The sequence below is a fragment of the Equus caballus genome, chromosome 4 (genome assembly GCF_041296265.1).
Source record: "Equus caballus isolate H_3958 breed thoroughbred chromosome 4, TB-T2T, whole genome shotgun sequence".
In the NCBI taxonomy this organism is placed as follows: Eukaryota; Metazoa; Chordata; class Mammalia; order Perissodactyla; family Equidae; genus Equus; species Equus caballus.
Genome location: NC_091687.1, coordinates 36,169,396 through 36,193,807, shown reverse-complemented (window position 1 = coordinate 36,193,807; position 24,412 = coordinate 36,169,396). Strand labels below are relative to the sequence as shown.

General features: G+C 36.1%; 2 protein-coding genes across 37 annotated transcripts in view; one reads left to right on the top strand and one right to left on the bottom strand.

Moving 5' to 3' along the window:
• Window positions 1–24,412, bottom strand: part of RUNDC3B (RUN domain containing 3B) — a 150,926-nt gene that overhangs the window by 35,167 nt on the left and 91,347 nt on the right. For all 29 annotated transcript variants that reach the window (XR_011438132.1, XR_011438135.1, XR_011438130.1 and 26 more), the window contains one exon: window positions 22,168–22,325. Coding sequence is in view for 23 of the 29 variants with exons in the window: in XM_070265604.1 (XP_070121705.1) it covers window positions 22,168–22,325 (158 nt within the window). In the remaining 6 variants the exon portion in view is untranslated. The remainder of the gene's footprint in view (window positions 1–22,167; window positions 22,326–24,412) is intronic.
• The window catches only part of SLC25A40 (solute carrier family 25 member 40), a 130,474-nt gene that overhangs the window by 91,376 nt on the left and 14,686 nt on the right, over window positions 1–24,412 (top strand). For 4 of the 8 annotated variants that reach the window (XR_011438138.1, XR_011438139.1, XR_011438140.1 and 1 more), the window contains one exon: window positions 2,806–2,844. The exons of the other annotated variants lie outside the window; for them this stretch is intronic. The gene's annotated coding sequence lies outside the window, so the exon portion shown is untranslated. The remainder of the gene's footprint in view (window positions 1–2,805; window positions 2,845–24,412) is intronic. 8 annotated transcript variants of the gene reach the window in all.

The following is a 24,412-nucleotide window of genomic DNA, read 5'->3' as shown; positions in this document are numbered from 1 at the left end:
TAATATATTTATCAATATTTATCATAGCTAATTTTAAGAACTTCCCTGTGATATTTACCTCTAAATTGCTAGATAGCTAATTTCTCTTCAGATTCTCAGTAGGAATTATTCAGGAATTTGGCCACAAAAAGACATAATTCAATCTCTCCCCCTGCCCCCCAGCTTTACTGAGGTATAATTGACAATTAAAAATTGTATACATTTAAAGTGTACAATTTGATGATTTGATATATGTATACAATGTGAAATAATCACCACACTCAACTAAGTAACATATCCATCACCTCAGTTACCTCTTCTTTTGTGTGATGAGAACATTAAAGATCTTCCCTCTTAGAAAATTTCAAGCACACAGTATTCTTTCAAGAATACAGTATTCTTAACTAGAGTCACATTGTTGTACATTAGGTCTCCAGAACTTATCTTGCATAACTGAAACTTTGTACCCCTTGACCAACAGCTCCCCATTTCCCACTCTCCCAAGGCACTGGTAACAAACATTCTACTGTCTGCTTCTATGAGCTTGACTATTTTGGATTCCACATATAAGTGAGATCATCTAGTACTTGTCTTTCTGCATCTGGTTTATTTCACTTAGTATAATGTCCTCCAGATTCATCCACGTTGTCCCAAATGGCAGGATTTCCTTCTTTTTTAAGGCTGAATAATAGTCTGTTGTGTGTGTATGGGTGTTTACATAGACATGGAGTCTTTATATATCACCTTTTCTTTATCCATTCATCTGTGGATGGACACTGAAGTTGTTTCCACCTCTTGGCTATTGTGAACAATGCTGAAATTAACATAAGAGTCCAGATATATCTTTGAGACCTTGATTTCATTTCCTTTGGACAAAAACCCAGAAGGATTGCTGGATCATAAGATGGTTCTATTTTTAACTTTTTGAGGAGGCTCCATACTGCTTTACAAAGTGGCTACACCAACTGATATTCCCACAGTGTACAAGGGTTCCCCTTTTTCCATATCCTTGCCAACACTTGTCATCTATTGTCTTTCTGATAATAGACATTCTAACAGGTGTGAGGTGACATCTCATTGTGATTTTGACTTGCATTTCCCTGATGATGAATGAAGTTGAGCATCTGTTCATATACCTGTTGGTTATTTATAGTCTTCTTTGGAGAAATGTCTATTCAAGTCCTTTGCCTATTTTTTAATTGGGCTATTATTTTTGCTATTGAGTTGTATGAGTTCCTTATATATTTTGGATATTAACTCACCAGATAGATGTTGCAAATATTTTCTCCCATTCCATAGGTTGCCTTTTCATTCTGTTGATTGTTTCCTTTGCTACACAGAATCTTTTTAGTTAGATGCAATCCCATTTTTCTATTTTTGCTTTCGTTGTCTGTGCCTTTGGTGTCATATCCAAAAAAATCAATGCCTAGAGCAATGTCAAGAAGCTATTTCCCTATGTTTTCTTGTAGTAGTTTTATAGTTTCAGGTGTTATGCTAAGTCTTCAATCCATTTTGAGTTGATTTGTGTAAACAGCATGAGAGAGGAGTCTAGTTTTATTATTCTGTATGTGGATATCAGTTTCCCAACACCACTTATTGAAGAGACTATCCTGTTCCCATTGTGTCTTCTTGGCTTCCCTGTCAAAGATCAGTTGATTGTAGATGCATGGATTTATTTCTGGGCTCTCTATTCTGTTCAATGGTGTATATGTCTGTTTTAATGCTAGTACCATATTGTTTTGATAACTGTAAATTTATAATATATTTTGGAATCAGGAAATGTGATGCCTACAGCTTTGTTCTTCTTTCTCAAGATTGCTTTGGCTCTTCGTGGTCTTTTGTGGTTTCATATAAATTTTAGGATTGTTTTTTCTATTTCTGTGAAAAATGCCATTGAGATTTTGAAAGGAATTGTATTGAATCTGTATATCACTTTGGGTAGTAGGGACATTTTAACAATATTAATTCTTCCAATCCATGAACACAGGATGTCTTTCCATTTATCTGTCTTCACTTTCCTTTGTCAATGGTTTTAAACTTTCAGTATACAAGTCTTTCACTTCTTTGGTTAAGTTTATTCCTAAGTATTTTATTATTGTTATTGTGAATATAATTATTTCTTAAATTTCCTTTTCAGATAGTTCATTGTCTGTACACAGAAACATGATTGATTTTTGTATGCTGATTTTGTATCCTGCAACTTTGCTAAATTTGTTTTTTAGTTATAACAGTTTTTTTTGCTGTCTTTATTTGCTTTATATACTAGGTGCTCTGATGTTGATTTATATATATGTAAATATTATATATTTATAATTGTTATATCTTCCTCTTGAATTGATCCTTTTATCATTATATAATGACCTTCTTTGTTTCTAAAGACAGTTTTAGACTTAAAGTCTCTTTTGTCTGATCTAAGTATAGACACCCTGCTTTCTTTGGTTACCATTTGCATGACATATCTTTTTCCGTCTCTTCACTTTCAGCCTATATATGTCTTTAAATCTGAAGTGAGTCTCTTGTTGACAGCATATCATTGGATCTTGTTTTCTAATCCTTTCAGTCACTCTATGCCTTTTGATAGGTGATTTTAACCTATTTACATTTAAGGTAAGTGAGTGAGGTCTTACTATTGCCATTTTGTTAATTGTTTTTTGTCTCTTTTCCAGTTGTTCTGTCCTACTCTTCCTCTCTTGCTGTCTTCCTTTGTTATTTGATGATTTTTTTGTAGTAATTTGATTCTTTTTATCTTTTGTGTTTCTGTTATAGGTTTCTTCTTTGTTGTTAGCTTGAGTCTTAAATAAAATTTCTTATAACTTCTCATTTTAGGTTGATAACAACCTCAAATGCATACAAAAAACACTAAAGGTAAGGCACTTTGAAAGTGCTTAATTATTTTTTCAGTACTTATACTCAATTTAAGTTTTAAACCTAAAAATTTAAATTAAATCTACAAAATATTTCACAGACAGCATTTTCATGAAAATTGAAGAAATATCTTTACAACTAAGTCAAGTAAATGTATTAGGTAGGCAGTGGAAGACGCACTTAAAATATGTGAAGAAACAACCATCTAAAAGTATCTGTGATTATCATATTTTTTTGTAGTGAGTTCCTCAAAAGAGAGAGTCCAGAAAGTACAACTAAAATTCTCCTCTTATTATATTCTACCACTCCCAATAATTGGATTCTAGATCCTTGAAGAGTCTTTATCTTGCTGTTTGTATAAAATTCTTTTACTTGGCAAGTAAAAATATACCATTTGAAAGTAAAGTTTTATTTTTTATATGTAACTATGTTGAACTATGTGTCAGTATTAATTTATCAACTGACTATTTCATGAGTTCTTTGAATATACCCTCAATTGTCTGATTTGAGCATGTCTTTGATGGATATATGTAAATTCAAAATACTATGGATTTATAAACACAAAACCTCTCTATGAAATATGGAGTCCAGCTCTCCTACAAAATAGTTTGAAACAAAACAGGATAGTTTTCAGTTAAGGTTCAAAGAGCTGTTTTACTTTTCAAAGGAAAAATAGCTCAGTTTATTAAGCCCTCCTTGGCCTGACAGAAACATTCAATGAATACAATTTATTCTGTGGCACCTAGCTAAAGCCTGAAAATTCCCTATACCCTCTACATAATATGATTAACACTACATAGAAGTATATAATTTGCTGCCGAAACTTTATTTTTCCTAGGTTTATATTTATTCTTCACATGATTATTGTTAGCTTATCTTAACTATGTACAGTACAATATAGCAGAATACAATGAGACTCTGGATTGATTATTAACACCAAAGACTTCACTGTGAATCCTTTATGCCTTCTCAGGAGGAAATTTATTTCTCAATCTTTTCAAAGAAAAAACAAATTTAGTAGAAATGCACTATTATTTACTATCTCTTTTTAAAACTAGCATTCCACATCCAAGATGTCCATTAAGCAATTTGCTAAAATTCAGTTTGTGAGAATTTGTCACATAAATATGAGCCATCAAGAAGGGTATATTTACACCTCTCCTCAAATTATGTGGAGAATTTTATAGGCCTTTTAATTTTCAAAAGAGGCTTATCTCAGATAAAAATGTCCAGTCCCAATATTTCAATGTTCCCAGAAAAATTATTTGTTTCTAATAATATTTTATTACACTAATCTTCCTCATATGGTATTCTGCACCCATGTTTCCAAATGTGGTCTTCCCTTTACCTAGAATAACCTTCTCTTCTTCTCTCTTGGTTACCAAGAGAACTCCTGAAAAGTCCCATTCAAATATCAACTTCTTAGTGATGATTTCCCTGGACCACTACTCCTGTGCTACTTCTGTAAAGTGTCTATACTTTTATTACTGTACATATATACACATGTTCCTATATACTCATCACATCATTTAGATGTCAGTTGTTTAGTTGACTTTGATATCCTTAAAGTTATCTTATTCACGTTAAATTCTCAGTATCTAGCAGAGTTCCTAGAACAAAGTAGGTACTCAGTAAATATTTGTTTATAATTAGAAAATATTATTTCAAAGGTTTATCTTTCTAAAATGGAAATCTGATATTGGTAACTTCACAGAGCTCCTTAGCATGTCATATAAAGTCCTTTCTCATTTGGCCACACACACACACACATACACACACATGGACACTTGCCCTCTAAGTTTGAGTAACAAGGAGCCACCATGCAATTTCCTATATTTGTTGGACTCTTTAATCTCTCTCCGTTTTTGCTTTTGTTGTTTTCTCTGCCTGGAAGGTCCGTCTCTTCTCATACTAGTCTATCAAATGTCTAAAGCTCTTTAAGGAATTAGCATAAGCATCACTATCTTCTTACCAGTTCCTTCTCCTTTACAATGAAATCCTTTGTTTCCCACTGTAGAGGTACAAGCCTCTATCATAGCACTAGGGACACCTTAGTGCTCTTATTGTTTATACGTCTGTATCCTCTGTAAGCACTGTGAGGACAAGAATTAGAACAAATTTATTTCTGTATTCTTAGCACCAAGCCCAACATCTAAGACAGATGAGGGGCTCAATAAACATCAGTAGAATAAACAAATGTTGAACTATAAAACAGTAAATTTCGGGGCCAGCCCTATGGCTGAGTGGTTAAGTTTGTGTACTCTGCTTCAGCGGCCCAGGGCTCACAAGTTCGGATCCTGGGCACATACCTGTGCACTGCTCATCAAGCCATGCTGTGGCAGTGTCCCACATAGAAGAACTAGAATGATGTACAACTAGGATATACAACTATGTACTGAGGCTTTGGGGAGAAAAAAAAAAGAGGACGATTGGCAACAGATGTTAGCTCAGGACCAATCTTCCTCACCAAAAAGCATACCTTAAAAAAAAGAAAACCAGCAAATTTTATCATTATCAAAATAAGCTATGGTCACATTCACTTTTCTGAATCTAAAGAACAATACAGAATCTTAAAGAAAATGCACCTTGAAAAATAATCTAATCTGTAAGGGAAGATAGCAAATATAGAATATACTCTACTTCAAACCTATTGGAAATTAAATACCAATGCACCTTTCTTGCTTAAGATAAAATATCTAGGTAGCTTTAACGTTTAGGGAAGCAATTAAATTGTCAAGAGCATAATAAATATTTTGCTTTGCTAGATATCACAACAGACAAACTTCTAGTCTAGTGGTTCACTATTCTGACTATATATTCGCATAACCAAGGAAGCATTTAAAAATATTGATACCCAGGGGCTGGCCCGGTGGCGCAGCAGTTAAGTTCGCACATTCTGCTTCGGCGGCCTGAGGTTTGCTGGTTCAGATCCTGAGTGCGGACATGGCACCACTTGGCAAGCCATGCTGTGGTAGGCATCTCACATATAAAGTAGAGGAAGATGGGCATGGATGTTAGCTCAGGGCCAGTCTTCCTCAGCAAAAAGGAGGGGATTGGCAGCAGATGTTAGCACAGGGCTAATCTTCCTCAAAAAAAAAAAAAAAAAGGGATACCCAGATCTCATCTCAGATCAATGAAATGAGATTCTATGATGGTGGGGATCCAGACAATGATATTTTTTTAATGCTCCATAGGTGAGTCTAATATAACATCTTTTTTCTCTTGTGAAATAATAACAGAACTGCATATCTCTCTGGCTGTTCGTCTTGGTCTCTTTTCAGTAGAGATCCCTTCCTCCACTTAGTTTTTAAATGTTGGTGTTCCCAACAACTCCCTCCACTTTTATTCTCAAAATCCATGAACAGATTCCCTGTAAATACAGAGTACCCCCGTTTCAAAAATGAAATCCTACATTCTTTTGAGCCCTGAATATTACATTCATTATTTGAAACAAAAGAGAAAAAAATAAAATTTCCACAGTTTGGTCTCTTTCCTTCCTTTCAGGGATTAGGCTTAAGTCTGTTGTTACAAGTTTTTAAAAAAGAGTTAGAATTCTATACTCTGTATTTTGATAGCAGTGTTTAGCCAATTCACAGCTCTTATTTTATTCATTTGTTTGATTCTTTATCTTGTGTCCCCAAACTTGAGGATTATACCTCTCTCCCTTACTTTGCTTCTTTCTCACTTACCTCAGAGACTATGCTGATACTCATGATGAAGTTAGACTTTCAGATGCTGGATAAACATAAGGCACATAACCCTTGGCACTTAGGACTTAATATCTTTGATTCCAAGTATTCCTAAGCAACTCCAAAAGTCCATGATAAGAAGCAATCTTTTTTATGTTTTTGCTGAGGAATATTCACCCTGAGTTAACATCTGTTGCCAATCTTCCTCTATTTTGTATCTGAGCCACCATCACAGCATGACCACTGAGATGAGTGGTGTAGGTCCACACCTGGGGACTGAACCTAGGCTGGCAAAGCAGAGTGCACCAAACTTAACCACTAGGCAGCCAGGGCTGGGACAGGAAGCAACCTTTAATTCTGATAAGACAATATATTTGAAGCCCATGGCTTTGAGATAAGTTTTGAGAATGGGTCTAGCAAAATGCCTAACACCACTACAGCAAACTTTTGCTATTTTCCACTTATGACCTATTGTCTCATGTGCTATAATTCTTAAAATGTATTCCAGTGCTATTTGTGACATGGCATGCTGAGAAAATATTATGCTATAATCTTCACAAAAATAAAGGATCTAATATATCATAACTATAGTAACACAGAATTTTAGGCTAATAGGCAGAATGGCTAGGTAGAGAGCACTGAAGGTCAGAGAAAGGGAAAGCCACCAAACATGAGGGGTTGTGTACACTCTGCCCCCTGACTCTCTTAGTAACACAGGATAACAGAGTTACCGACCTCCAGCTTCTCATGATGATTTTGGAAGAGGAACAGCACCATCACTCAGATGCTGTTTGTTTACTGTTGGTCTCTGCCCTCCACCCAGTGTAAACTCTTTGAAAGCAGGGACTATGTTTTTTTATTCCTTAGTCACCAGCACCTAGAACAGGGCCTGGATCTTCATACACTCTCAATAAATATTTGTCAAATGAATGAATGAATATCAGAGAAGTTACAAAAGTAATTTAGTATCAAGAGGAGTAATGAGAATTTTCTCTTCTTTATTCATTTAAAGATTTCCAGAACTGGAAAATGCTTATTTAGCTTGTGAACACCCTACGTTTTCATAACATTAATATGAAAATGTTCTTTATTTGTGTGTTTTTGTTTCTTTGTTTATTTTAGACATAGCCATGTGATAAAGATTCACTTTATATCACACTTTTCCCTCAAGTAAAACATTTAGAAAGAAGAAGCCTAAAAAGGAGCCAGGTATCCAAAAGTTACACATTATTTACCCATGAAATATTCTTGCTCCAAAAGTAACCCAAATCTAACCAAGTCTCTTAGTACAGTAGGGGTTTTCAACCTTGGTTGCACTTTAGAACTTAACTGGACAGTATCCTTTGAGAAGAAAGAAACATTAATGAGTAATTTAGAACTTCAAAACAACAATCAAATACCTTATTTTCCCTCCCATTTTAAAATATGAGATAAACCCTGGATCCTTAGAGGAATGGCTGATTCCAGGTCTGGGGCAGGAAATATACAAGATGAGCCTAGGATATCTTGTGCCAGAAAGCAAGGAAGTTATCAAAGACAAGTGGGTCATGTCAGGAGGACACAGGAATTAATTTAAAGGGGTTTTCATTAGACAAAGACGGGACAATTTGAGCATCAAAAAGAAAAATAAATGTAAGTGATAGAAGCACACTGAATATAGGCATTTCTGCTATAATGCAGAAACAAAACAAAAGTGTTCTGCAAGAACACACTGAAAATAATTGGTTTTACAGGGAGGACAGGCTTAAGAGCTGACAACTCAAAACTTATCCAACTTTCTAACTAGAACACTGAAAAAACAACAATCCTAATAAAACTTCAAACCCAATTTAAAATATTTGTTAAATTCCTATTAAGTAAAGAAATATTACAATAACCTTTCAACAACGTAAAATCCATTTGATGGAAGAAGGTGCAAGGAAGGGTTGAGGCTGCTGAGGTTGAGGCTTGCCAGGAAGGCAAGGACAAAATGCACAAAGCTGGTCTAACTACAAAACCAGCACCTCTGCTGAACCAGAGGAATGCAAGGTGAATGAGTATTATGTACAGTGAGAGAGTGCCATCTCTTGGTGGCTTGCAGTATTTGCCTGTGTTAGTGCATTCTGCTTTCTGCTGGAGTTGCTGAGAAATGTTAATCTCCAGGAAAAATCAACTATGAATCAAGGTGATTTCTATGCTATACTGACATCATCCCCTTATTTATGAATGTTGTATGAGTCAATTCACATTATACAAGAGAATATATATAAGAAGTTCATAAAGAAGAGAGAGCAAAACAAAATCTTTATCTCACTGGTAACTAAGTAGGGCATCAGCATCTTATTCTGAAAATCACCAATATCCTATAAGAACTGTAATGGTAACCACCAAATAGCCCTAGCTAATGAGGGAAATTTCTTCATTATAGATGATTCCAGCCAATAAGCATAGAAGGAATAACAATTAGGAAATCACCATTTTACAAAGCTAATGAATCAAGTGCTCCAGGTAATGCTCATCCCTAGTTCAAGCCATTAGATGAAAGGCTGGTGGGACCTTTTACAAAGGAGAAATAAGGCTGTTGCTACCTAAATCTACTGTTCAATCTTAGGGTCACTAAAAGTGGGACAACCAGTGGGCTTCCCAATACGACATATATGGCACCCCTACAAAATATTCTTGTTATAAAAGTTAAACTCAAATTTAACCCAGCACCTTAGAGCAGTGGTTCTCAATGCTGATTACAGATCAGAAACACCTGGGAAGCTTTTTAAACACAGACTTGTCTGCGTCCCACCTTTGACCAATTAAATCAACATCTCTGGAGGGAAGAGTCAGCCATCCTCATTTTACAAAAAATATTTTAGAAAGCTCCCTGAGTGATTCCAAATGTGTAACCAGGATTGAGAACCACTAATCCAGAGTTAAGAGGATATACTTTACAGGATATAAAGCACAGAGTAGTAATTCTCAAACTGCAATGGGTCAGTTAATCCCCTGAGGATCTTGTTAAAATATTGATTCTGATGCAGTAGGTCTGGGGAGGAGCCTGAGATTCTGCTACCAGATGATGCTAATGCAGCCAGTCCACTCTGAGTGGAGAGGATACAGACCAGTGCTGCCCAAGAGAAATAGAAGAGTCACATTTGTAACTCAAAATTTTCTAGTAGTCATATTAAAAAGAAGCAGGTGAAATTAATTTTAATAATATACTTATTTAACCCAATATATCCCAAACATCATTTCAACATGTAGTCAATATTAATTATTGTTATTAATGAGATATTTTACATTCTTTATTTCATACTATTTGGTGAGGATTTTACACTTACAGCACATTTCAGTTCAGACTAGCCACATTTCAAGTCCTCAACAGCCACATGTGGCTAATGGCTAATGTACTGGATAGCACAGGTGTAGAGGAACAAGTTAAACCACAAAGAACCAATCCAGAATGCTGGATGCTCAATAGGAAAAGTCTGCAAACAGATGACGACAGGAAAAGTAAAAGTGGGAGAAGCGGCTCTAAATTAAGTGGCTTAAGAAACATAACTATATGTAATGTATGACTTCAAATCCTGATTTGAAAAAAATCAACTGCAAAAAAGACTTTATTTTTAGACAGCTGGGGAAATATGGTGTGAATGAGCATTAGATGACAAGAATTGTTCCTAATTTTATCAGGGGTTGATTATGAAATTATGTGAGAAAATGCCCACATTTTTTAGAGATGTGCAATGAAGTACATAGGAACAAAGGACATGATTTGCTTCAAAATAGTTCAGCAAAAAATGAAAAAGAAAAGAGACAGATAAAGCAAATGTGACAAACTCTTGGTAACTGTTCAATCTGGGTGATAGGTAATCAGAGGTTTATTGTAGAATTATCTCTGTTGTATATACTTGAAAATTTCTCAGTAAAAACTTAAAAATATAATAGCCTTAAAATCTAAATGCTAATTTTAACTTTATATATTTCAATTAAATACTAAAAAATGGAAATAATTGAACAAAATAATATTTACACACTAATTTTGATACTGTGTTATTTATAAATTGTAATTTAGGGAGGCTTCCTTTTTTCGTGTACTCAATGTAAAACATTCACTATGCCAAAAGTGAGTCTTTTTTCTATTCTAATGAGTCATTTCTTCTCTATGAAATATTGTACTGTAGTCCCAGCTACTGTTAGGCCCCTGGCCCAAATACAAACATATCTGCTCTAGAGCAGAATCTGCCAGCAGTTTTAATCAAACATTATGACTAAAGGCAATGAAATAACATCCACATCAAATTAGTACCCTTTCCTATTGTAACATCTAATTTCCCTCGAACACCAAGAAAGTACAAGAGAACTATCTGGTACCTTGCTTTTTTCTCTTCTGGATATAGTTTCTTGATTTTTCTGTTCTTATATAGATAATTTAGTATGCATTATATATTAGTATGATTGTAATTTAATATTTTGTAAGAAGTGTTACCTGCCAAATATATATATTTCCTGGTTATATATATGTATGTATGAATGACCAGGAACTGTCATAATTTGTCCATTATTAATTGGGCCATGATGATATCATTGCACTCTTTTGTCAGAATTCATTCCATTCACCCTAAAACTTGCGAACCAGGATGCCATAGCATCATTCACACCATTACCATTCACTACGAATTACACCAAATTTGCTGTTGAACTGTAACAATGACCTAGTTTTAGCAATGCGTGGTTCTTTATTTCTATTATTTAGACTCTTCAGTTCCTTCACTAAGGAAGCCTATACGACATGTTACTATTCCTATTACCTTTCAAATCATGAATAGAAAAATTCCATAACCTAACTAGAAAAAACTCCTGATTATACATTTTATTGGTACTAATCACGACAAAAGTATTTAGCTTTTGCTCACAGTTCTGAGGCTGTCTATTCCTGAGGTTTGCAATGAGTGTTTTACAAAGAATCATCTGTACAGCACATTATCTACCTGAAAGTCTAAACCCGTGGATGAGGACAAAGCTTCCCTCCCAAATATGGCACTTTTTAAATAACAATGTTATTGATGATGTCAATCTGTCCACTACCCTAGCTTCTGGGCCCCTTGTAAAAAGAGACTATGCCTTATTCTTCTCTGTACTCTCAGTTACTCTCAAGCACAAAGGTGTACATTTAAATAAATGTTTACTGAATAAAACTAAATTCAAAAATGAAAAGTTTTTCCATTAGCATAAATATGACAATAAGTTTTTTAAAAGGCCATAAAAAGAATATATTTCATAATCTTATGAAAAACTTTCCATAGATTGATTTAAAGTATAATTGATTCATTAAGCTTGTTTATATTTATTTTACTGAATGAAGTTTAATATATAAATAAATGGAGTTAAAAGTTATTGAAATGAAACAAAATAAAACTGTACCACAGATATCAACAAAATTATGAAAATAAAAACCTAGAATAATGTTTAGTTTCCCAATGAAATAATAACATTATTCCTAATCATATTTATAGATTTAAAATTATTCAATTTATTTTTTTTGAGGAAGATTAGCCCTGAGCTAACATCTGCTGCCAATCCTCCTCTTTTTGCTGAGGAAGACTGGCCCTGAGCTAACATTCGTGCCCATCTTCCTCTACTTTATATGTGGGATGCCTACCACAGCATGGCTTGCCAAGCGGTGCCATGACTACACCCGGGATCCAAACTGGCGAACCCTGGGCCGCCAAAACAGAACGTGTGCACTTAACCCACTGCGCCACCGGGCCGGCCCCTATTCGATATTTTAAAACTTCACCAACCATAAACTTAATCATTCAAATGTACCTTTCTTGATGCCTTGTAAAATACTCCAAATTTGTATTGCATCAATTATCAATGAAGAAAAGAATTACAGTTAAAATTGCACCCGTTAAGAAGTCAATAACCATGCATGCCTTCCTCACATTCAAGGTATACTCAAATCTATACTGTGATTATAAATATTAATCCAACTGCCATTTAGAAACTAGATCTCAAAAGTGAATTTCCTGATACTTGCAGATAATACAATCAGGTTGAAACTCACCGTTTGATCTGTAGCATTTGGGCGTGATAAGGTAAAACATTTTAAATGTACTGTTTATCTTTCTGAGTGAATTTGTAAAGGAGATTTTAAGGTTTCGATAAGCCAAAACAGAGGAATAATCTTTCAATGGCTTCTTTGTCCTAGCTATATTATACATGATACCATTTAATCTCTTAATAATCTACAAGGTGAATATTATCTCCATTTTATAAATAAAGAAACAGAGGCTCAAGACATTAAGATTGAGCTTGTAACAGGCAAGTATACAGCCAATATCTGAACACAGTCCTGATTTGCAAGAAAGCTTTATGATGCTCCTGTACTACATGACACTAACTTGTACTCTACTGCAAAACTACAAAATGTTCAGATTTTATGAGTATTCAAAGACATAATGAAAGCATACTTTACTTAATAGTATATTAAGTATAGCATATTACTTAATAGTAATTCAAAAACACATCAAACCATTGAGATATATATACAAAGAATACGTTAAATGATAAAGGATTTAAATCACCCAAAATAATCAATATAATGTAGAAGCAAATATTATATGCCTCATATTCCATTTAATACTCCTCTTCTGACCTTTTTGTTTATACACTGTAAATTTTAATCTTCTCAAGACTGCTTTTATCTTCTCAGGATTAACAAAAGAAATTTCAGTGCCCAGCTTTGACTGCAGGCCTTCTTAACTGTTGGTAAAAAATGTCAGCAATGTAAGGAAAAAATGTCCACTCTTTCCCTACAGCTGCAAAAATGCCCAGAATATTGGGGCTGGCCCAGTGGCATAGCGGTTAAGTTCATGTGCTCAGCTATAGCAGTGCAGCATTTGCTGGTTCAGATCCCAGGCACAGACCTACGCACCACTCATCAAGCCATGCAGTGGCAGGCGTCTCACATATAAAATAGAGGAAGATGGGCATGGATGTTAGCTCAGGGCCAGTCTTCCTCAGCAAAAAGAGGAGGATTGGCAGCAGATGTTAGCACAGGGCTAATCTTCCTAAAAAACAAAAGTGCCCAGAACATTCTGCACCATGAAGATGATTTTGAAAATGTAGTGAACTATGAACATTCTGAAAGGAATGTATCTTCCTCTTCTGTTCAGTATTATTATTTTTTCTTAAAGATTGGCACCTGAGCTAACATCTGTTGCCAATCTTTTTTTTTCTTCTCCTCCTCAAAGCCCCCTAGTACATAGTTGTATATTCTAGTTGTAGGTCCTTCTGGCTCTGCTATGTGGGACACCACCTCAATGTGGCGTGACGAGCAGTGCTAGGTTTGTGCCTAGGATCTGAACAGGCAAAACCCTGGGCCACCAAAGTGGAGGGCGTGAACTTGAGCTCTCAGCATGGAGCCGGCCTCATGTTCAGTATTCTTGTAACAGTTTTTCTACAGAGGAATCTTGTAAGATACCAATTTTCACCCATCCAGAGACTGTAGCGATGGTACGGGAAAGTAAATCTTAAATCTCTCAACTCAAGAAAATAGTCTAATTCTGACTGGTGGCCTTAATTTTTTATTTGTTGCTCTGGTAATACTGTTTTGTTAAAATCTTCTTAAAGGTATTAACAACAGTTGTAAGGTTTCTTTGCAAAATCAAGAGGATTAATGACATTGTTCTCTCATAAAAGTATGATAAAACCATAACTCGTAGATTCTTTTTTCAAACTAAGAAGCTTGAGAGTCTTTGTTTCCTTTAAATTATCAAAAGTAAAATAAATGCGTTCCACCCGGGCAGCAGACAAAACTCTCTGTCTGCCATTAGCAGAGGGGCCACACCCAGCATTCACGGCTCCGGGAGAGGCCCGTAGAGAATCCCAGAGGGCGGGGCGACCCCCAGCTGCCGTTGCCCGCCCCGTGGGACTAGGGATAGCCGGAGATCTTGGAGAGGACTGGGGCTGGGGGGAGTTCCAGAGACCCAGCTTCGTAGCCTAGGGGGAAACCCTACAGGCTCACAGCAGCCTTAGGGAAAGCCTCTGCACAGCACCAGTAGAAGGCACCCAGCCGCCAGCCACAAGGCTGGAAGACCCCAGGGCAAAAGCAGCATAGCTAGGTGAACTAACCACAGACTGTAGAAGATGCCAATAGCTCTCCTGCAACCCATAGAGGACAAGTGAGATTTTGTGGGTGCCGACAGCAAGGGAGCGACAAATATAAGTGATCCCACCCCTGGCCGCTGGAAAAGCCCATAACACCGTTGCAGACCCCAAGGAGAGAGCACATCTAGGTGGGCTGCAACAGTAGGCACCAGCAGCCTGAAGCCCCCCTGTGACGGCCCCCACGGCAGAGGAGGGAATCCAAAGGGCCACTGTGGCTACGAGGAGGGGCCCAGGCCCAGTTAGCAACTGCGGACAGGGTTCCTGGTTGGTGCAGTATAAACAGCTGCTCCCCCACCGCAGCAGCTGAAACAAGTGAAAGGAGCAACTAAACTCTATCTCCAGGCGGAGGCACAAATCAACAACATCAAGCAATATGAAAAAATACATTAAATCTCCAGAACAGAAAGAAAGTAACAAATACACAGAAAACAATCCCAAAGAAAATGAGATATACAACCTAAATGATGATGACTTCAAAACAGCCATCATTAAGATTCTCAATGAGTTAAGAGAGAATTCTGACCGACAACTCAACGAGTTCAGGAGCTATGTCACAAAAGAGTTTGATACGATAAAGAAGAACCAAACAGAAATATTGGAAATGAAGAACACAATAGAGGAGATTAAGAAAAATCTAGATGCTCTGAACAGTAGGGCCGATAATATGGAGGAAAGAATTAGCAATTTGGAAGATGGCAATATAGAATTGCTGCAGGCAGAGGAGGAGAGAGAAGCAAGACTAAAAAGAAATGAAGAAACTCTCCGAGAATTATCAGACACAATTAGGAAATGCAACGTAAGGATTATAGGTATACCAGAGGGAGAAGAGAAGGAGAAAGGGGCAGAAAGCCTATTCAAAGAAATAATGGCTGAGAACTTCCCAAATCTGGTGAGGGAGATGGATCTTCAGGTGACAGAAGCCAATAGATCTCCAAACTTTATCAATGCAAGAAGACCAACTCCACACCATATAGTAGTGAAGCTAGCAAAAGTCAACGACAAGGAGAAAATACTAAGGACAGCCAGGCAAAAGAAACTAACCTACAAAGGAACCCCCATCAGGCTATCAGCAGATTTCTCAGCAGAAACTTTAGAGGCTAGAAGAGAGTGGAATGATATATTCAAAAATCTGAAGGACAAAAATCTACAGCCGAGAATTCTCTACCCAGCGAAAATATCCTTCAAATACGATGGAGAAATAAAAACTTTCCCAGATAAACAAAAATTAAGGGAGTTCATTGCCACAAAACCTCCTCTTCAGGAAATCCTCAGGAAAACCCTCATTCCTGAAAAATCCAAAAAAGGAAAGGGGCTACAAAACCAAGAGCAGAGGAGATAAGTAGAAGGACAACAACAGAGAGTAGCAGCTCTTCATCAGAACAGATTAAACCATGGGACGAGAAACAAAGGAAATTGAAGAAAACCGGAAAACAAGACACAAAATGGTAGTGGTAGGCCCCCACATCTCAATAATCACTCTAAATGTAAATGGATTGAACTCCCCAATCAAAAGACACAGAGTGGCAGGATGGATCAAAGAACAAGATCCAACAATATGCTGCCTCCAGGAAACACACCTCAGCCCCAAAGACAAACACAGACTCAGAGTGAAGGGATGGAGAACAATACTCCAAGCTAATAATGAACAAAAGAAAGCAGGTGTCGCTATACTAATATCAGACAAGGTAGATTTCAAAGCAAAACAGATAAAGAAAGATAAAGAGGGACAGTATATAATGATAAAAGGGACTCTCCACCAAGAAGACATAACACTTATAAATATATACGCACCCAACACAGGAGCACCAAAATTTGTAAAGCAACTCTTAATAGAACTAAAAGAAGACATCAACAACAATACAATAATAGTAGGGGACCTCAACACACCATTAACACCAATGGACAGAACATCCAGACAGAAAATCAACAAGGAAATAATAGAATTAAATGAAAAATTAGACCAGATGGACTTAATAGATATATATAGAACACTTCATCCAAAAACAGCAGGTTACACATTCTTCTCAAGTGCACATGGAACATTCTCAAGGATTGACCATATTTTGGGAACCAAAGCAAACATCAATAAATACAAGAGAGTTGAAATAATATCAAGCATCTTTTCTGATCATAATGCTATGAAACTAGAAATCAACTACAAGAAAAAAGCAGAGAAAGGTGCAAAAATGTGGAGACTAAACAACACGCTTCTCAACAAACAATGGATCATTGAAGAAATTAAAGAAGAAATCAAATTTTATCTGGAGACTAATGAAAATGAGAACACGACATATGAAATCATTTGGGATGCAGCAAAAGCAGTCCTAAGAGGGAAATTCATCGCAATACAGGCTCACCTCACTAAACAAGAAAAAGCTCACGTAAGCAACCTCAAACGACACCTAACAGAACTAGAAAAAGAAGAACAAACAAAGCCCAGAGTCAGTAGAAGGAGGGAAATAATAAAAATAAGAGCAGAAATAAACGATATTGAAACAAAAAAGACAATAGAAAGGATCAATGAAACAAAGAGTTGGTTCTTCGAAAGAATTAACAAAATTGACAAACCCCTAGCCAGACTCACCAAGAAAAGAAGAGAGAAATCGCAAATTAATAAAATCAGGAATGACAGAGGAGAAATCACAACAGATACCAATGAAATACAAGAGATCATAAGAGAATACTATGAAAAACTATATGCCAACAAATTGAACAATCTGGAAGAAATGGACAAATTCCTAGACTCCTACAATCTCCCCAAACTGAATCAGGAAGAAATGGAGAATCTGAATAGGCCAATCACAAGTAAGGAAAGAGAAACGGTAATCAAAAACCTCCCCAAAAATAAGAGTCCAGGACCAGACGGCTTCTCTGGAGAAGTCTACCAAACATTCAAAGAAGACTTAATACCTATTCTCCTCAAACTGTTCCAGAAAATTGAGAAAGATGGAGAACTCCCTAACACATTCTATGAAGCCAACATCACTCTGATCCCCAAACCTGACAAGGACAACACAAAGAAGGAGAACTACAGGCCGATATCACTGATGAACATAGATGCAAAAATCCTCAACAAAATTTTGGCAAACCAATTACAGCAATACATCAAAAAGATTATACACCATGATCAAGTGGGATTTATACCAGAGACACAGGGATGGTTCAACATCCGCAAGTCAATCAACGTGATACACTACATCAACAAAATGAAAAACAAAAACCACATGATCATCTCAATAGATGCAGAGAAAGCATTCGACAAGATCCAACACCCATTTATGATAAAAACCCTCAGTAAAATGGGTATAGAAGGAAAGTACCTCAACATAATAAAGGCCATATATGATAGACCCACAGCCAACATCATACTCAATGGACAAAAACTGAAAGCCATCCCTCTGAGGACAGGAACAAGACAAGGGTGCCCACCTTCACCACTCCTATTCAACATAGTACTGGAGGTGCTGGCCAGAGCAATTCGGCAGGAAAAAGAAATAAAAGGAATCCAAATAGGTAACGAAGAAGTAAAACTCTCGTTGTTTGCAGACGACATGATCTTATACATAGAAAACCCCAAAGAATCCACAGAAAAACTATTAGAAATAATCAACAACTACAGCAAAGTAGCAGGGTATAAAATTAACGTGCATAAATCAGTAGCATTTCTATACACCAACAATGAACTAACAGAAAAAGAACTCAAGAACTCAATCCCATTCACAATCGCAATGAAAAGAATAAAATACCTTGGGATAAACTTAACCAAGGAAGTGAAGGATCTATACAATGAAAACTACAAGACTTTCTTGAAAGAAATTGGCGATGACATAAAGAGATGGAAAGACATTCCTTGCACATGGATTGGAAGAATAAACATTGTTAAAATGTCCATACTACCTAAAGCAATATACAGATTCAATGCTATCCCAATCAGAATCCCAAGAACATTCTTCACAGAAATTGAACAAACAATCCTAAAATTCATATGGGGCAACAAAAGACCGCGAATTGCTAAAGCAATCCTGAGCAAGAAAAACAAAGCCGGCGGAATCACAATCCCTGATTTCAAAACATACTACAAAGCTACAGTGATCAAAACAGCATGGTACTGGTACAAAAACAGGTCCACAGATCAATGGAACAGAATTGAAAGCCCAGAGATAAAACCACACATCTATGGACAGCTAATCTTCGACAAAGGAGCACAGGGCCTACAATGGAGAAAAGAAAGTCTCTTCAACAAATGGTGCTGGGAAAACTGGACAGCCACATGCAAAAGATTGAAAATTGACCAGTCTTTTTCACCACACACCAAAATAAACTCAAAATGGATCAAAGACCTAAAGATTAGGCCTGAGACAATAAGTCTTTTGGAAGAGAATATAGGCAGTACACTCTTTGACATCAGTTTCAAAAGAATCTTTTCGGACACTGTAACTCCTCAGCTGATGGAAACAATAGAAAGAATAAACAAATGGGACTTCATCAGACTAAAGAGCTTCTTCAAGGCAAGGGAAAACAGGATTGAAACAAAAAAACAGCTCACTAATTGGGAAAAAATATTTACAAGCCACTTATCCGACAAAGGGTTAATCTCCATAATATACAAAGAACTCACACTGCTTAACAACAAAAAAACAAACAACCCGATCAAAAAATGGGCAGAGGACATGAACAGACATTTCTCAAAAGAAGATATGAATATGGCCAATAGACACATGAAAAGATGTTCATCATCGCTAATCATCAGGGAAATGCAAATCAAAACTACACTAAGATATCACCTTACACCCGTTAGATCGGCAAAAACATCCAAAACCAAGAGTGACAAATGTTGGAGAGGTTGTGGAGAAAAAGGAACCCTCATACACTGTTGGTGGGAATGCAAACTGGTACAGCCACTATGGAAAACAGTATGGAGATTTCTCAAAAAGTTAAAAATAGAAATACCCTATGACCCAGCCATCCCATTACTGGGTATCTATCCTAAGAACCTGATATCAGAAATCTCAAGAGTCCGTTGCACCCCTATGTTCATCGCAGCATTATTTACAATAGCCAAGACGTGGAACCAGCCTACATGCCCAGAAACTGATGATTGGATAAAGAAGATGTGGTATATATACACAATGGAATACTACTCAGCCATAAAAAAAGACAAAATCGGCCCATTCACAACAACGTGGATGGACCTCGAGGGTATTATGTTAAGCGAAATAAGCCAGTCAGAGAAAGACGAACTCTATATGACTCCACTCATAGGTGGAAATTAGTATACTGATAAGGAGATCTGATCGGTGGTTACCAGGGAAAAGGGGGGGTGGGTGGAGGGCACAGAGGGGGAAGTGGTGTACCCACAACATGACTAACAAAAATGTACAACTGAAATCTCACAAGGTTGTAATCTATCATAACATTAATAAAAAAAAAAAGTAAAATAAATGCAATACATTCAAATTTAATTCTTCAAATGAAAATCTCTTTGATGAAATAACTGATTTCATAATTATTTTTAAGTTAACAGCATTTAGACAAACTACCAGTATTATTGGCAAAAGAAAAATTAAATTATCTTCTTAATCTTTTAATTGTAAAGAAATACCCAGCAGTCTCTACTGTTTGGCTTTTGATATTTTTCTCCCTGCTTACAGAAGCAAGGGACTATGGGAGATGTTATCTTACCCCTCAATGAGTGATACCCCATATAGGACAAACTCTCTTTAAAATATTAGAAAAAATATAAGAAACAATATATGAACATAATTCTTTTCATCAAGATGCAAATTCCCCCCAAAATATTACATTTTTATATTCCTTAATAAAACATTTTACTTAAAAAATTATCTTTTATATTTATTTAGTCTCAAAGTATCTCCTTGCAAATTACATGTTAATTACAAAAGGAACAACAGTAACTATACAGAAGAGAAAAACACTTTAACCAAATGATTAAAATTAATATCACTAATAAAATGCCAAGAGACTTCAAAGACCTCCGGATGTGATATCCTGAGAACACACTATGTATGTCGTATTTCCGCTACAAATGGATAAACTCATTGTAATCACAAGGAAAAGCAAACAAATTCAAATTGAGGACATTCTATAGCCTGTATTCGTCAGAAATATGTCATGTGAGACAAACAACGAAAAACTATTCTAAGTTAAAAGTGACGGAAGAGACTGACAACCAAATGCAAAACATGATCCTGGATTGGATCCTGTATCAGGAAAACAAAAGTTGCAATAAGGGACATTTTTTGGATGATTGATGACAGTGAAATATGAATTATAGATTAGATGAAAATGTATCGATTTAGATTTCTTAAATTGAAAGCTGAACTATAGTTGTATAAGAGAATGTCTTTGTTTTTAGGAAGGACACACTGAAGTATTAAGGGGTAAAGAGGTACAATGAATGCAGCCTCTCAGGTGGTTCAAAAAATACTATGTGGGGCCAGCCCCGTGGCCCAGTGGTTAAGTTCACATGCTCTGCTTTGGCAGGCCAGGGTTTTGCCGGTTCAGATCCTGGTCACAGACCTAGACCACTCATCAAGCCATGCTGAGGCGGTGTCCCACACAGCAGAACCAGAAGGACTTACGACTAGAATATACAACTGTGTACTGGGGGGCCTTTAGGGAGAATAAAAAAAAAAGAAGACTGGCAACAGATGTTAGCTCAGGTGCCAATCTTTAAAAAAAAAAACCAAGCATATATACACAGGGAGAGGGAGAGAATTATGACAAATGTGGCAAAAAGTTGAAAATTAGTGTGAATCTAGGAAGGGGCATATAGGAATTATTTTGTACTATTCTTGCAAGTTTTCTGAAAATTTGAAATTATTTCAAAATAAAAAATTTAAAAGTCATCCTTTAAGTAAATATTAATATGAGAAGAGTTTCACCGTAAACAATTGATAAAATCAAGTTTGACAAAATGCTATGATTAGTACAAGTGCTTTGAATAGTGACAAGTTAAGAAGCTTGTACCAGAATGTAGATCAATACACAGCTTGCTTCATCAAAAAAAGTCTTGCTATGGAAAAGCCAGCTCTACTAAACTGCACTTAGTGATATTCTGGCACAACCCAGTAACAAACGGGTTATGCACCAGTGCAGCACTTTGAGTAGTTCTGGTCTTGGATCCCATCTTTTTGCAATCAATTAATCAATCAGTCAATCAATAACTAATTAAATACTTTTGAAATTAGGCATATACATTTGGAAGAATATACACCAAGTTATGGCCATTAACTCTGGGTAGCACAACTGAAGGTGATTTTTATTTTCTTCCTATATTTTGTAATGTTTCTACAGGGAACATGGATTACTTTTATAATAAGAAAAGCAATAGCAAGCTTTTTAAAAAGAGTAAGTGAAAAAGAACTTAATAGCAGGGAGATTTCTTGCAATTTGAATCCTATGTCAAAATATGACATTTTCTTATGCTTACATACTGCCAAAATTTCTCCAAAAAGATCTCACTTACAGCTGATCTTGAAGCTCCACAATTATATATTCTAATTGTTCCTTTTCCAGTTTATGGGCCAGATCAGAATCTTCAATCCTTTGTAGTAGTATTTTATTCTGGGAGACAGATTCAGACAGCTGATTCTCTCGAAGTCGTAGGAGTTCTTCAAGATAACCCTGGAAATACAGATCACTAAGATATAGAAACTGCAAAATTCTAATATATACTTGAAGATAAATGCTGTGTAGCTTAAATGTTATTCTCATCTATACTGTAATGAAACAATTTCAAACTATCACTGATGAAATAGTAAAAAAAATAATTGTTTTAACTGAATACAGAAATTTAACACGTTCTCCATTATTCAAAGCTCTTCTCTAAAGTTAAATTAAAAATATATTTGTAATTTAAGGTAAAACAGTCAAAATATTATAACTTCTAAGCTCTACAACTGTGATAAATACTCCATATGTTTCCTAGCTTCAAAATACAAAGCTAATTACAGAATGACCAATTAAAAATCTGCCTCTAGGTGATTATTTTTCAAAAACAGATATTAACATTTTTAGCATTAACAAATTAGTGGGAAGCAGTATAATGTTTTGGTTAAGCCTGCAGGTTTAGGGATTGCCTAGAGTCATATTCGTGTTCTACGACTTAGCAGCTGTGAGTCCTTGGGCAAGTTAGTTCATCTCTCTGTGCCGTAGTTTCATCATCTAAAAAAGTGACAACAGTAAGTGTACCTACTTGGGAAGCTTAAATGAATCAATATAAGTAAATTGCTTAGAATGGTACCTGGTACACTGTATGCAATGTATAATTCCTAGCTAATATTATTAGCAAACATCTAATAGATACAAGATTTCTTGGACTGATCCCCTGTCTATCTTTTTTTACTCATTTACCATTTCTTTTTCTTTACTCATTTACTATTTACTCATCTACTATTCCTTTTGCTCTGTTTTCTGGGAGACTTCATTGAATTTATCCTCCAAATCCTTACACTGAATTTCTGAATTCAGGAAATCTTATTTTTAATTTCTAATAGCTCTTTCATGTTTTCTGATTGTTCCCTTCTCAAGGCATCCTATTCTTTTTAGTTGCAATATGCTTTCAAAAAATGCTTTTCAATATGCTTTCAAATTCCTCTCAGAATATTAATTAGAATCATTTTTTCTTAAAGCATTCTTCTATTCCATTATGTTATCCTATTCACGTGTCATTAGCAAACTGTTTTAGTTATTTTAGCTTTATGATACATGTTAATAGTAGCTAATACTACTGTAACTGCAGGCCCTCCAGGGCCAGTTCAGCTGACCCTATCTCTTATCAACAGAGTGATTAAGAATTACCTTTCTCAGGGCCAGAACCCTGTGATCGAGTGGTTAAGTTCACGTGCTCTGCTTCAGTGGCCCAGGGATGGCTGGTTCTGATCCTGGATGTGGACCTACACACCGCTGATCAGGCCATGCTGTGGCATCCCACAGAGAAGAACTAGAATGACCTACAACTAGGATATACAACTATGTACTGGGACTTTTGGGGACAAAAAAAAGGGGAAGATTGGCAACAGATGTTAGCTCAGGGCCAATCTTTCTCACCAAAAAAAGAATTGCCTTTCAGAAAATCTGTAGACAAGCCATATGCAAAAGAAGAAATCGTGACCTGAAATGACTGCGGAATCAAAGATCCTCCTTCCCATGCAACCCGAGGACTGGGACACGAGCAGAACTTGAAAGTTGGACTCTTATCAGAAGCGAAGGGTCCCTCATTCAGGAAGATCTGGTGTTAAAATTCCTTCCCCACCTTATCAAAAATGTTTAGAACCCTATCATAAAAGTTTAGAACCTCACCTAAATGTTTAGAACCCTGTCATAAATGTTCAAAATCTTACCATAAATGCTTGAAGCCCACCAATCAAAACCTGTCCACCAGCATTTCTGCTTGCCAGCCTGTTATCCCTAACCTCTTAAATTTTGCCCCAATCCTGAATTAAAGAGACAGATCTGAGGTACAGACCCCCTGTTCTCCCTGCAGATGGATCTTGCAGAACAAAGCTGATCTCTTTTCCCAAAGATTGATGCCATATAATTAATTGTTTTTTTTACGTGCATCAGGCAAGTGAACCCCAATTTTGTGTGGTAACACTGCTCTCCCCTCATGGAGGTTCTTTTTCATATTTTTTCCTGACAATTCTCAAATATTTTTTCATAATAAAATCTTAAAAATTAAAAACAAAGTTAATTTTTACAAATGAAATGTT